This window comes from Medicago sativa, chromosome 7 (assembly GCF_051527215.1).
Source record: "Medicago sativa cultivar Bolivia chromosome 7, Bolivia_mono, whole genome shotgun sequence".
Classification (NCBI taxonomy): domain Eukaryota; kingdom Viridiplantae; phylum Streptophyta; class Magnoliopsida; order Fabales; family Fabaceae; genus Medicago; species Medicago sativa.
Genome location: NC_140755.1, coordinates 15654512 through 15669464, shown reverse-complemented (window position 1 = coordinate 15669464; position 14953 = coordinate 15654512). Strand labels below are relative to the sequence as shown.

At 31.8% G+C, this 14953-nt stretch overlaps 2 protein-coding genes across 4 annotated transcripts; one reads left to right on the top strand and one right to left on the bottom strand.

Moving 5' to 3' along the window:
- The first annotated feature begins 4227 nt into the window (after positions 1–4227).
- LOC146904556 (formyltetrahydrofolate deformylase 1, mitochondrial-like) lies at positions 4228–8796 on the top strand. Its single transcript, XM_085730452.1, has 8 exons — positions 4228–4409; positions 4571–4683; positions 5808–5958; positions 6242–6315; positions 6415–6574; positions 7106–7204; positions 7330–7416; positions 8509–8796. The coding sequence occupies exons 1-8, from the start codon at positions 4266–4268 to the stop codon at positions 8653–8655; spliced, it is 975 nt and encodes a 324-aa protein (XP_085586578.1). The 5' UTR covers positions 4228–4265; the 3' UTR covers positions 8656–8796.
- Positions 8797–10941: 2145 nt separating this feature from the next.
- Positions 10942–14740, bottom strand: LOC146904555 (Thioredoxin superfamily protein). Of its 3 annotated transcripts, none has more exons than XM_085730449.1 (8): positions 14615–14740; positions 13451–13618; positions 13086–13205; positions 12922–12965; positions 12510–12635; positions 11861–11945; positions 11355–11411; positions 10942–11277 (listed from the first exon to the last, which is right to left on the bottom strand). In XM_085730449.1, exons 2-8 carry the CDS (start codon positions 13592–13594, stop codon positions 11200–11202), a joined length of 654 nt encoding a protein of 217 aa, XP_085586575.1. In that variant the 5' UTR covers positions 13595–13618; positions 14615–14740; the 3' UTR covers positions 10942–11199. The 3 variants fall into 3 exon arrangements, with proteins under 3 accessions (XP_085586575.1, XP_085586574.1, XP_085586576.1); XM_085730448.1 differs by having other exon boundaries at positions 14644–14740; XM_085730450.1 differs by having other exon boundaries at positions 13451–13607; positions 14644–14740.
- Positions 14741–14953: the final 213 nt, after the last annotated feature.

Genomic DNA, 14953 nt, shown 5'->3' with positions numbered 1-14953 from the left:
GCAAAGATGTTTAGGGTGATATGGTTTTATATGAAGAGAGTAGAGTGCATATTGGAGGGTAGCTGAACATCACGTGTTTGACTAAAACTCTTAATATCATGCAAATTTTATTTAATATTCAATATAAACGTCGGGTACCAATAATAATACAAACAATGGCTGGCTGACTGCTTGCCAATGACTTGACCCTGTTGGAGTTTGGTGGGAAACACCCCGCATGCCTTTGAAGACCATCTTTTGTCCATTCCTCTTTTGCCAATTCTTTTATAAACCAATCGTCTAGTATCGCATTAGTTTAATTGAACAACCATTTGATTAATAACTTATAGGACAACCATAAATTTACAAAGAAAAAGCATATATTCATACAAAAGTCAAAGTAACAGAGAGATAAAGTAAAAACATAATGTGATTACGAGAGATAAAGTTGTCACAAAATGGTTGTGGAAATATTATTTCTCTTAGTTTAATTGCACCACCAAAGTTGAAAAATCTTTGGAGAGTATGTCGTGATTGTCTTCCTACCCAGGCTCGTCTTCTTGGTAAAGGTGTTACATGCCCCTCTGAGTGTGTTATATGCAACGACAATATTGAATATACTTTGCAAGCTCTTTTTACATGTCGCCAATCAATTTAGGTATGGCACACAACGAACCTCTGGGCCGATGTCAAGCAAGCTGTGATGGATTTTGATATCTCGGCAACAATTGTTTTTACATTATTAAAACGGTCGAACCACAACATATTCCTTTATTTGCGACCATTCTTTTGAGCCTTTGGAAGCGTCGAAACAGGAAATTATAGCAACAAGTAGATGAAACGAATACCCAAGTTTTTTAAACGTGTTGTGCATATGTTAGAAGACTGAAAGCTTGTATTATAAGAGTTGTGCAGAACCGCAACAACAACTACCACTTCTCCACCAAGACCGAGCAATACTCACGGTGCACGATGGCAGTTACCCGCCCTAGTTAGATTTAAATGTAATGTGGATGCATCATTCACCTTTACTAGTAATAAGATTGGTATCATCATGTGTATTTGTGATGCTGAAGGGTGTTTTGTGTTAGAAAAAACCACATGGTTCTGCCCATTGTGTTTGGCGAATGTCGGTGAAGCGTTAGTACTCTTTCAAGCGCTGCAGTAGGTGGCTGATTTGAATTTCAATAACACATATTTCTCTCTTGATTCGAAGATTGTCGTCGACGTTTTTAATGGTAACAACAATAATAACAACGAGTTCTACAATATCATTCACTATTGTAGGCGGTTATTTATCACATCTTTTAACAAATTTAATGTTAGGTTTATCTGGAGACAAACAAATGGGTTGCTCCTAACATCTCCATTAGAAGTTAGCTCTCAACTGTTTATTGATTAGGGTTTTATTGGGCTCATTTGTTTTAGATTTTAAAAAAAAATGGATTTTTTGAAAATTTACTCAAAATAGTACTCCCTCCGTTCCTTTTTAAGTGTCTTTTTAAGATGAAATTTTCGTTCATATTTAAATGTCTTTTTGGTATTTCAAGGGTACGATTTGTCAATTATACCCTTTGTCAATTACTCTTATATTTTTCAATAAAACTAATTAATGCTATCTATTTGGAAAACTAAAGTTTGTTTCTTTAAAAAAAAAAAAAGTTTGTTTCTTGTTATTTTCAAATTTAAACAAAATTTTGTTACAAACAATGGTTCAAAGAAGAGTTAAAATTTTATAAATATGATGAGTAGTAATTATTAAAAATTTCAAGTGCAAAGTAAAAGAACAGATTAGAGAGAAGAAAAATAAAAGACTCCATGAATGTTTAAAAAGAAGAAAATTGACAATTGTTTGTTATGAGAGAGAGTGCGCAAAAAAAATAGAAATTTGTTGGAGAAAAAGATAATAACTGACAATTGTTTGTTACAAGAGAAAGATAACATATTAAATTTATGGGAAAGATAAAGTGTGTGCAAAAAATAAGAATTTATTGGTAGATTAAAATGAGGACATAATAGGAAGAAAATGTGCAAAAATACACATCGGTAATTTGGTGTTAACTTTTTAAAAAGACACTTAAAAAAGAACGGAGGGAGTAGAATTTATTTCAAACTAATTCCGTATAACTTAAAAAAGAGATTTTAACTTATAGTATATTGTTCATTTATAGTATATAGTATAGATGAAATGCTAGAAATGATATAAACATATTCCTTTCCTTTCAAAATAAATAAATAATAATAATTATAAATTAATAAATAAATAAAATAAAGTGAAATGCAACAAAATGCAAATTATATTATGTAAAGTAAAATATCATTTCATCTCACCGTCCTCTTCTATATTTTTTTTTAATGACTGTATTCTACTAATTTTCTCTTAGTAGTAGTAATAATAATAATAATATGGACAATAATCATTTTGGTTCTTGAATGTGTAATGAGTAGTTACAATAGTGTCATAATTAGAGCTGTCAAAATCGGCCGGGTCGTGCGGGCCGGCCCAAATGCCCGAATAAAATGCAGGGTCTGGGCCGAATAATTGCAGCCCGAATTGGCCCGAAAAAGCCCGTAGCCCCTTAGGACCGGCCCGTTAGGGCTACGAGCGGCCCGCTAGCCCGCCAAAAATTACAATTTTTTTTTGTTGTCTTTGGGCGGCCCGTCTCAAATTTGTAACTTCACATGACACTGCAAGCATTTGATATGCTATTGTTGGGTATGCATACAATTTGTACCAGTAAAACTATAGTATGTTTTAAAAGCTTTTCTATACTGTTTTCTTTCCAAAAAAAAATCTAAATCAGTTTCTCTTTTTTTTTTCATGTCTTTGATATTGCATTATATTGGAATTGCATTTTGCAGGTTACTTTTACAGAAGAACATGTCTCATTCTTACATAAGGAACATAACAGAAAGCATAAGAATGGGAAAATATATATATATATATATATATATATATATATATATGTGTGCGGGCCGGGCTGGCCCGTTAGCCCGGGAGCCCGTATAGGGCCGGGCTCGGGCTCAATTATTCAAGCCCATATTTAAATCGGGCTTTTTAGCCCGGCCCTAAATAGCACGTTGCCCGACCGGGCCGGCCTAAACGGGCCGGGCCGCCCGTTTTGACAGCTCTAGTCATAATGCATCCAAATTTTAAAATAGTATCTGACATCAAAATTTGGGGTGTATATGGGTTGAGTTTGACCAAACCCAAACCTTATAGGACAATCCGGTTTGGGTGAGTTAAAATAACCACCCATTACACTGTTGGGTCGGTGTGAGTAAACCCACTAATTTCTGATTTGGGTTGGGTTGGATAGTGGGTTACCCAAATTATTTTTCTTTTTTTGCTAATATTGAATGACTAAATGATGAGTCCTTGTATTTTTTCATAAAATTTACTCAACTTTTTTATTTTCTTAAAAAGATTGTGTAGCCTATTTTCACTATATTTTATTGTCATAAAAGAGTAAATGACTATATCAAATAATATTTTTATCATAAAATACTTGCAACAAACTAAAATTGCATGGTATAAAATTGCATTAACATCAAAATAACAAAAAAGTGCAACATCCTAATTTGTGACTTTATCGTGTTTTGATTTTCGATATAGAGAACGTCTTGTGTGAATTTTGGAAATCAAACTTTAATTATGACCAAAACATTTGGTATTCTCCTTCTTTCCTATGAAAATAAAAAAAAATGTTGGTAATATTGGGTAAGTGGACTTATTGGATTTGGGTAAGGTTTTACCCGAAAGCCACTATTTTTTGGACTTATTGGGTTTGGGTAACGTTTTACCCGAAACACACTGTTTTTATGGGATTTTCATCTTTTAAAATCATACTCACCCAATTACCCAACACAACCCACTTTTTTTGGGTGGTTTTGACCGGGTTTTTTGGGTTGACCCAACCCATGTACACCGTTAATCAAAATAATCTTTCAATACGCACAATAATTATTTTCATATAGAGATTGAAATGACAATAAGTATTTATAAGGACTGATATAATAATAAATAAGTATATTGAAGGATTGATATAACAATATTAATGAAATATTTTAATATAAAAAACTATCTTGACTAACAAAGTGCTTAATCAGAGACTATCGTGATTATTCGTTGCACATTTGGATCAAAATGATATTATCAACAACCAAAGTTTGTAATATTATTATTTTGACACCAAAAAAGAAGAAAAAAACTTATAATATTTGACCTCATCTATGAGTGATGGAGTTAAATAACTTCATGTGGTTTAGACAGAGATAGAGAGAGAATGGGCATGGTGGTAAGAAGAGTATCCCAGGTATTGGGATTAACCAACAGCAACAAGATCAGAAACTTCTCCTTCAAATCAATAGATCTACCACCAGTACCATCACCATCACTCAGCCATGGAATCCACGTCTTTCATTGCCCTGTAAGTCACTCACTCATTCACATTCAATCATGCTTTTTTCTATTGGAAATTCGTAAAGTAATGGTTTTTTTGATGACCCTTTATTGAGTTTGAAAATGGGTTTCTTTGGTTTTTTGCAATGGAAATTGAATTTGTTTTTGGGTGGTTTGTGATGGTAATAGGATGCTGTTGGAATTGTTGCTAAGTTGTCTGAATGTATTGCTTCTAGAGGTGGAAACATTCTAGCTGCTGATGTTTTTGTTCCTCAGAACAAGCATGTTTTTTACTCTAGAAGGTACCTTCTTTTGTTCATTCTTTTTTTGTTTCTATCATGCCATGCAAACACAATCAATGTTGTCTTCTTTCTTGTTGGGTTTCTAGACATTTCTTAGGGGATTGACTTAGATGAGCTTATTTATCTATTGACATAAACACTTGTGAGACTGATTTGAAAGAATTGTCTATAAGTTGTTTCAGCTTATTTCCGTAAGCTATTCAAGATAGTTGATGAAAACTTATAATTTATATGAAAACAGCTTATAACTTACATGAAACTAGCTTTTCAGGATATTTTTATCTTTTGTTATAAAAATAGCTTATACATATGTATAATACATGAGCAATTATATGATAAGCAAATGTCATTTGGGCCTGTTTGAATTGTCTTATTTGGACTTATCTACTTGCATTAGCTTGCTTTTGTAAAACTCTTAGCTTATGCAAACATCTTATGACATGTTCATTAGTTGTTTTCAGCTTATTTTCATTGGTTTTCCAGGATAGCTTATGAAAAGTGAAAACAACCTATAGCTTTTATGAAAACGGTTTGACTTTATGTTACCTTTTGTTATAGAAATAGCTTATACGTAAACACTGAATTAAGTTGTTATCCAAAGATGACCTTAATGTTACCACCTCTGCCTCTTTAGTACTTTTAATCTGATTTCAGATTAGCCCTTAGAGATCGTTCTTAGCAGGTACTGACGATCTATTTGGATTAGCTTTTAACATATACCGAGCTTCTTGATTAAAATAAATTTATGATTCTTCCAATACAAACGTTTTTTTTAAGCTTATAGAATTTAACAAAGAAGTTAAAAATAAAGAAACTAATTTCAGTTCATATCATACAAGTAGTTGTTTGAAAATCTGATAACTATTGCCATTTTTCCCCATAAGTGTTTCTTGGAAGTTAATCTAAACTGATATTGTTAATATTTCTGTATGCTTTAACAAGCTCCGATGTCCAATTGATCTCAATGTGAGTGCTTGAGTTGAGCTTCATAATCCAATGCATAGTTAAAAGAAAGACAGATCTAAACACACTTGCATGCCAGGGAAAAGTAGTAAGCGATTTAAACGAGTGTATAGAAACAGAACAATGACTACAGCTGCATTTACTTGTGTTGATCATTGCAGTGATTTTGTTTTTGATCCTGTTAAATGGCCACGGATACAGATGGAGGAGGATTTCCTAAAGCTTTCCCAGGCATTCAATGCAACAAGATCTGTCGTGAGGGTGCCGGCTCTGGATCCTAAATATAAAATAGCTGTTCTGGCATCAAAGCAGGTGTGCATTATTATCACTCTTTTCATGTTACACAGTTGTTTACATCCATGGAATCATGGAAACATATAACCTGCAGTAACTGCGTCTGCGTCACACAATTACCGATCTATGTCATCCGATCTAAATCAGTTGACCTGATTGTTTAATATTGTTTTACTGAATATATAATCTAAGCCGTTTGATCTAGAATCAATGGCCGAAATCGACTGCATGATATTATTATTGCGTTGCAGCGAATCCATGTAGATAGATATTTGTTGAATTATTCTTTCTTTTGCTGCAGGATCACTGCCTGGTTGATTTATTACATGGATGGCAGGATGGAAAACTTCCACTGGATATCACCTGTGTAATTAGGTGAAATTTCAGAAATAACACCAATAAATGAATTTATGGCTCTTTTATATTTATTTTTTTCACATTTTAATTGTCTTATATGATGTGTGTATTGATCAGTAATCATCATAGAGATTCAAACACCCACGTGATTCGTTTTCTGGAAAGGCATGGTATTCCATATCATTATTTAAGCACGACAAACGAAAATAAAAGAGAAGGGGAGATATTGGAGCTTGTTCAGAACACTGATTTTTTAGTACTTGCAAGATATATGCAGGTACTAAGTAGTTTGAATTTGTGTTCTCTGCATGGTATTATGATTCTAATATTTGAAAGAATGTGATTATTGAAAATTGTAATTGAACTTATTCTTAATATTTGGATGATTTTTGGAAGAAATGGCTCGTCTAGTCTTCACTGCCTCTAAGACTTATGAAAATTTGAGAAACTGATGAATAAACCATAAATTAGTCCCTCAATTACCACTCTATTTCTAATTTAGTCTATGGAGTACATAAAAATAATAAGTGGTCGCTAAAGTATATTAAATCCATTATGTTAGTCGTAAAGTACATGAGAACTCGTCATGTTAGTTCATAATATCTTTATAGCAAAGACTAAAGCGACAAATTTCATATATAGTTTGAGAACTAATTATTTGTATATACTTTAGAGACTAAATTGTAGAGAGAGTGATACTTGAGGGACTAAATGATGGTTTATTCATCAGTTTAGAGAAACTTTTTTATCTATTATATATCAAATGTTATTATCATTCATACTTAACAGCATTGGTTTATATGTAAAGATACTTTCCGGAAACTTTATACGGAGCTACGGGAATGACATAATTAACATTCACCATGGTTTGTTGCCATCATTCAAGGGTGGTCATCCATCTAAACAGGTTGGTGTTCTCGCACTTTGACTGCTAAAGTTGTTACCGTTGCCACTTTTATGCCTTTGTTATTGCTCTTTCTGATTCCTTTTAACATTTGTCTACATGTTTAATATTTTGTATTGTTTTGGCAGGCTTTTGAGGCTGGTGTGAAATTAATTGGCGCGACAAGTCACTTTGTGAGCGAAGAACTTGACAGCGGACCAATAATTGAACAAATGGTGAACATAAATTTTTCTATACATGCTTCATGGTTGCTCACATTTCCTTGCTTCCTTAGCAATAAGATGTGAATGATAATGTTGATTTTTCTTAAGCAAAAATTGGGAAAAGGAGATATTTATTTAAAGTGGCACTAATGAGCATCTTACAATTGTCTCAAAGGGGATTTGTACTCCTCCCCTTCAGGACAGTGATAATGTTGATCTGAATTGAGCATAGGTGATATATACCTTAGCATACTAGGAATATATACTACTGCAGAAAAATCGATTTAGCACATTAATCATTTAAGTTATACCAGTGCAAGCATCCAAAAATATATTTTGAGTCCTATAGAACCCACTTGGGTTCGCCTGGTGGTGTTGGCTTGGGACCTTGGAGTGTGCTCTTCCTCAAGGTCTTAGGTTCGATTGTCTCCGGTGCCAATTTGGGTGGGGCTAGTTTAGCTTCTTCAAAAAAAAAAAAAAAGATTTTTGAGTCCTATACAGATTAAGATAGTATGCATAGCCTCTTAATTGCACCATCCCTAGTATGCATAGGTTCTTCTCATTTGCATTATCCCTTACCTCATGCAAGCCACCATAGTTGACATGCAACCGCCTAGCGACTTATATATGTGGGTTGCATGAGGCAAGGGATAATGCAAATGAGAGGAACCTGTGCATACTAGGGGTGGTGCAATTAAGAGGCTATGCATACTATCTTAATATGTATCACTTTTCATTGTAACTTTTGTTTGATGTGTTGCTGGCTAGACTGTAAATCAAGCATGCCTGTATTGTGCAAATGCTTGATATATCCTATTCGTAGGGTCTGTTTGGGAGTGCTTATGAAAACAATTTATGCATTTTCAGATGCTGTTTTCAGCTTATTTCGACAAGTTCTCCATGATATCTTATAAGCTATAGCTATAAAGAACTTAATTAAATGCTTATAGCATAAGTGCTTGTTACATAACTGTTTATGTATACACTATTTATATAACAAAAGATAAAATAAAGTCACATTGTTTTCATATAAGCTGTCAAATAGTCTAAATTTTGGCTTGATACTATTTATGTGAGGGTAACATGGCTGAATCTCATTTGCAGGTTGAGAGAGTTTCACACAGAGATAACTTGCAGAGCTTTGTGCAGAAATCACAAAACCTTGAGAAACAATGTCTTTCCAAGGCTATTAGATCCTATTGTGAACTTCGGGTATTACCTTATGAGGTAAAGAAGACTGTTGTATTTTAAGTGGAACAACAAATAGCCAAACATAATGTACACAAATATTTGGGGTGCTCTGTATTTACATTCAATCATTTGTAAAATTTCAAATAATATATTCCATTTTATGTTAGCTGCAACAATGAGAATACAAATAACTTAACTTCATTCGTTTGGTTCTTATCGTAAGGGCATTGGATGTGGGGTCCATAGTTCGAACCCAGGTCACCACATTTCCCTTTCTGTGTGTGTGTGTGTTTATTCGAGTATTTGTTGGCCACTAGGCCAATAGCCAAAAATAAAAAGGGTTAATACATTTTTACCCCCCTGTAATATAGGCGAGTTCCGGTTTTCCCCCCTGTAAAAAAGATTCTTTCGATTCCAACCCTGAAATATGAAGATTCCGTCGAAAACACCCCTGGTCAAATCTGGCACACGCCAGGTGCTGATGTGGCGCGCCACGTCACCTTTTTTGATGACGTGGCACGCTGACTGTATAATTATTTTTATTTTTTAATAGGGACACGTGGCATTTCCAATTTTTTAATAAAAAAATATTTTTTTAATAAAAAAAAATATTTTTTTAATAACTAAGAAAATATTTTTTTAAGTTTTTTTTAAAAATTTTTTTAAAAAAATAAAAAAATACCGAAAATTTTTTAAAAAAATTGGAAAAATTAATAAAAATGAAAACAAAAATCTGGAAAATTTTAAAAATAAAAAGTAAAATCTGGAAAAATCAAAAAAATGAAAACATTATGGAAAAAATTAATAAATTTTGAAAAATTCATATTTCCAGATTTTTTCAATACCGGAAAAATGAAAAAAAAATAATATTTTTTTTCGGAAAGTACTTGTCATTCAACCGTATAACATGATTTATATACCGGTGTCAATCAATATACATTGTATCTTGTTATTCGGACATGATTTTTATAAATATGATTAATCTTCAAATTTTTGAAAATGATGAATCTTGAAATTTTTGAAAAAAGATTAATCATATTTACAAAAACTAAATTTTCGAAAAAAAAAAGATAAAAAAAATATGAATTTTCGAAAAAAATATTTAAATAGTAGAAGTTCAAATAGTAAAACAAATATAAATTATGTTTGACTCAAATACCATTGAAACTAGTAGACACTAACATAAAAAATGTTTTGAGCAGTTTGTATGTTTTTCGAAAAAAATATGAATTATGTTTGACTCAAATACCATATTTTTTTTTATCTTTTTTTTTTTCGAAAATTTAGTTTTTGTAAATATGATTAATCTTTTTTCAAAAATTTCAAGATTGGTCATTTTCAAAAATTTGAAGATTATTCATATTTATAAAAACCATGTCCGAATAACAGGATACAATGTATATTGATTGACACCGGTATATAAATCATGTTATACGGTTGAATGACAAGTACTTTCCGAAAAAAATATTATTTTTTTTCATTTTTCCGGTATTGAAAAAATCTGGAAATATGAATTTTTCAAAATTTATTAATTTTTTCCATAATGTTTTCATTTTTTTAATTTTTCCAGATTTTACTTTTTATTTTTAAAATTTTCCAGATTTTTGTTTTCATTTTTATTAATTTTTCCAATTTTTTTAAAAAATTTTCGGTATTTTTTTATTTTTTTCCAGAATTTTTTTTCATTTTTTTTATTATTTTAAAAAAACTTAAAAAAAATATTTTTTTAATTATTAAAAAAATATTTTTTTAATTATTAAAAAAATATTTTTTTTATTAAAAAAATATTTTTTTATTAAAAAATAGGAAATGCCACGTGTCCTTATTAAAAAAATAAAAAATAAAAAAAATTATACAGTCAGCGTGCCACATCATCAAAAAAGATGACGTGGCGCGCCACATCAGCACCTGGCGTGTGCCAGATTTGACCAGGGGTGTTTTCGACGGAATCTTCATATTTCAGGGTTGGAATCGAAAGAATCTTTTTTACAGGGGGGAAAACCGGAACTCGCCTATATTACAGGGGGTAAAAATGTATTAACCCAAATAAAAATTAAGAATCAGCAACTCCATGCACTGTGTGCTTCTCCAAGCCTAATATATAATCCTCATGTTAAATGTAATTTTAGTAAAATATATATGTTTGGGTACTATTGCAAAATTATCTTTGAACCTCGGTTTGATTCTTAAAGTACTAGATTTGCAAAGTCACGCTGAAAAATTTACATGAAACTTCAAATTAAATTTTAACAATATGAATTTTATAAATAAATTTCACTCAATTACTTTCATAAAACACTCACCCAAACACACGAGTAGGCAAAGTAGTATTGACTGACTTATAAATTAAATAGTAAAGTCATTCAATTTATTATTGATGATAAACAACAATGTATAAGACTTCAAAATTGTCTTACATCTTAATATTTTATTTTTGATGATTAAGAATCAAATTTGATACCCTGAAGTTTACAACACTCATACACCGCACATCGACCACTTGTGCTAGACCACTAATACAATACAACATGACACTAGCTTCTTATTTCCAAAGTATGATTGTAACAGAAGACAGTGTGATCAGAAACTTTGAGGAGCTGAAAGTCAACTTGTAGCAGCTTGGAAAGCTCTCAAGAAGACCTCAGGGGGTTGTCCACCGCTTAATTTTTGACTTCCATTAATCTGTAAAATGAATAAATGAGTCATTCTGCTGATCACTGTGTACCTATAATAAAACTATTAATATTTTGTATACCTACCACATAATATGGAACCCCTGTAATGTTTCTTGAGTATGTTTTAAGCTCATCCTCCACCTAGGTAGAGAGTCATGGGAAACAAGATCAGCAGTGATGGAATATTCAATTTCTAAAGCTGAACATGATAAATGCATATGATATCTATTGTGGTAGGTGATATGAATTTTCTATAGTAACACATTCGTAGATTTAGACCGTTAGATAAGATCAGACGATTTATGTTTCAAAATGTATTTTAAAGCTAGTTTTGACAAAGTCAAATAACAAACTGTCTGATATTCATTCAATGATCGACATCCCTTGGCGACAGAGAATCCAGATTTGATTGCACAACTGATAAAAATGTGTGAATGCCTAGCAACTAAAATGGCCATGTTGCCAATTTGTTATAGACTTGAAAAGGAAGAAGATACATTAAGCATTTGGAAGTTAGAACACCTAATAATTCAAAATCTCATGCATTAAATAAAGCATAAAGGAGTTTTTCTTATATTGAAAAAAATTACCTCTTTGAGCCCATTGTTGGGGTTCTTAAGAAACTCCTCTGCCCCTTCTATACCAACCTTGGCAGCAGCTTCCAGAAGAAACTTCCTGCATTCAAATTTAAAAGGATAATGCTTGTTTGTTACTTTAGGAAGTAGATTTTAAGACACTTGGTTCAAATGTCATGCAATAATCATTGTGGTCCTTAAATGTGAGGCGTTGTAATTATACTCTCAGAATATATCAAAATTATAGAAACATACTTAAATGCATCTTTAATTACTCAATTTAGTAATCAAATGTGTCTTTCGTTAGTTATGGATAAGTGAGAAGAAGAAAAATCAACTCTTGAAAAGTGACAATTCAGGATCATTGATCTGTCAAAAAGTAGAATAATTGAACTGCTGAAATCCATATTGATATATAGCTATCTATGAAGCATTAACACACACGCCGAACATGACACATAAGACACTAATAATAATTCAACTGATTGTATCTAATCACAAGTGTCAGTGTTATGTTAGTGTCGAATATGCGAAAACGCATGACAGTTATAGCTTTTTAAAGGAATTTGAAGAATATCATTGATTATCTTTAAAGTTTAAACATAGAACACCCTACAACAACAAAAAAAAAAAAAAGGAAAATAAACAAAAGAATAGTACTTACCGGTCACCAATATATTTTTCCTGAGTGAAATAACCAAGGCCAAGTTCTTCAACGAGATCATGTTGCTTATCAAGACCCTGCTGTCTAGAAAAGTATATAAGCCTGTGGCTGTCCATAGTGTTTCCCCTGTGTGAGATAATTCAAACAATGTTAGTTTGACCTCAGTTAGACAAGATTCCACTTTTAAAGTGGTTCATTGCTCATTATCAAACTTTGAGCCTGTTTGGACTGACATAGTTGAGTTTATTCACTGACATAAGCCCTTGTGAAACTCATTGTGAGAGCTTATGGAAATAGCTTACGACATGTCCATAAACTATTTGAAGATAGCTTATCTGAAATAATTTGACTTTATTTTCTCTTTTATTAAAGAAATAATTTATATATAAGCATTTATGCCATAATCACTTACGTGAGTCCGGACAAACTATAAACAAGACCGACTGTCCTGAAGACCTGCCAAATACAAAATGGAAATAATGAATTGCTCAAAGTTCACCGATCCGATGAAATATAAATATTAATACAATCAACAATAACAAATGTGATCGAGAGAGTGATTAATAAAATGAAAACCTCCGACATCCGAGCTTCCATCTGATCCGATCGGGATCCAAACTTGCTTCTGTAAAACTCCCTCTTTTCAATGCCTTCTTTAGGGGCATCGGGGGTGAGTTGATAGGGATGCCATATTATCTGTGAATTCAGTTAAACAACAAATTAGCACATGAAATGACCACCGTTGTCAATTGCGGAAAATAGCAGTTTGATAAAATTTTGTTACGTTGTAATGCTATAACAGCACTTTTGTAATAAAAAAGTGTATCGCGGAACAAAGGTGATCGGTTCAAATTCTGCTACCCTATAGCCGTTATTTGACAACAATGAAAGTGCCACACATATTTAGAACGCAAAATACACACAGAAAGAGAGTTTTAGACCTCAAAGTTGTATTTATCCTTAGAGGAAGCTATGGCTTTGTCTAGGTTCTTTTTGCCAACAAAGCACCATGGACATACAGTATCAGAACTAATGTCAATTCTGACAAGTTTCTTTTCGGAGTGAGCACTGTTAGTGTCAGTCATGATCCTGCTGTATCTGCAATGTCTCTAAAACACAAATAAATAACACAAGTTAAGATTGTTATGATAAGGAGGAACAACAATCTATTAACTAAGACAAAACATGGCTCATCAGTCATTTTGTCTCCTCCTTATGTCCTTAGACATTTATTTTTTCCATTTTGAACTATTTTCCCCAAAATGCACACATGTATACTTTTGTTCAAAATTTAAGGCTAAGCTTAGCTGATAAAGGTGAGATTCTCCAAAGTCCCTTTTTTTAAGGAGTTTTGAAAATCAATTCTAACTCCACATAAATCAATTCTGGCAAAAGAGTTAGAATCAATTCTTATTACAAAAGCTTAAGAGTCTAGATTCTTATTACGAAAGCTTCAAATTCTAGCTTAAGAGTTGGAATCAATTCTGGAAGTAAAATCTAAATATGTCAAAATCAATTCTACACCTTTAGCATTAATATTATCTCCTCCAAACTTGAAATCAAACATACACCGGTTCCACTTTGGGGGTGTCAAAATTAATTCTAGAAGTGTATAATTGATTTTAACATGTTTGGTTGTTTTAGTAGAATTTATTTTTCCTCTAAAATTAAATCTAACTTGAAGTTATAAATCATAGCTTTTGACTTCAATCGTATTTTTTATACTCCAACTTATTGTACAAGTCACTTTTACAAATTTGTATCCAAACATAAATCATTTCACATTCAGTTTACTTTTAACTAAAATCAATTCATTCAACGCATGTCACCGCAGAACCAAACACACTAAAATAATAAAAATCTCCATGTGAACATACAAAAGCTATAGGGAACACAAGTTTCAGAAGGATCTAAATTCAATGAAAATATGGCACCCTTGTCCCAAAAAAATAATAAAAATAATCAGATGATGATTCATAAAAACTCAACAACAATTCATACAAAATTCAATGGAAAAAGAGATCAATTATGAATGAAAGAAACAAAAAATAAAAATCAACTTTTGAATAAACAAAGTTGCAATGAGAGAGGTATAGGAATAATACATGGAAGTATAAAGAGAGAAAAGAGGTACCAGAATTCAGAAGTTTTGCCAGAGAATTTGATTTGTTGTTTATTTGAATGTTGAATTTGATGTTATAGCTGAAAAGAAAAAGACATAACACAAATCTAAATATTATTGTTGACTTTATTGTCTTATTTGCTTGTTTTCCGAACGTGTTGGAAAGTCATCGTTTCAGATTGTTTACCAGTCTTTAGATATTAGTATTATTAATTATTCTGTCACGAAAAAACAGTATTGTTTTTTTTTTTTTTATGAAATAAAAAAAATGAGAGATAGGTCAGATTCATTTTAAAAATATTTTTTAAGAGTTTAATTATTT

What these genes read in the sequence shown, in the direction of transcription:
- LOC146904556 (XM_085730452.1), top strand. Translation starts at nt 4,266, where the DNA reads ATGGGCATGGTGGTAAGAAGAGTATCCCAGGTATTGGGATTAACCAAC. An exon ending in CTGTTCTGGCATCAAAGCAG is followed by an intron (nt 5,959 to 6,241) that starts GTGTGCATTATT and finishes CTTTTGCTGCAG; the next exon opens with GATCACTGCCTGGTTGATTT. An exon ending in TACTTGCAAGATATATGCAG is followed by an intron (nt 6,575 to 7,105) that starts GTACTAAGTAGT and finishes TTATATGTAAAG; the next exon opens with ATACTTTCCGGAAACTTTAT.
- LOC146904555 (XM_085730449.1), bottom strand. Translation starts at nt 13,594, where the DNA reads ATGACTGACACTAACAGTGCTCACTCCGAAAAGAAACTTGTCAGAATT. An exon ending in AGGATAAATACAACTTTGAG is followed by an intron (nt 13,206 to 13,450) that starts GTCTAAAACTCT and finishes CTGAATTCACAG; the next exon opens with ATAATATGGCATCCCTATCA. An exon ending in CAGGGGTTCCATATTATGTG is followed by an intron (nt 11,278 to 11,354) that starts GTAGGTATACAA and finishes TTCATTTTACAG; the next exon opens with ATTAATGGAAGTCAAAAATT.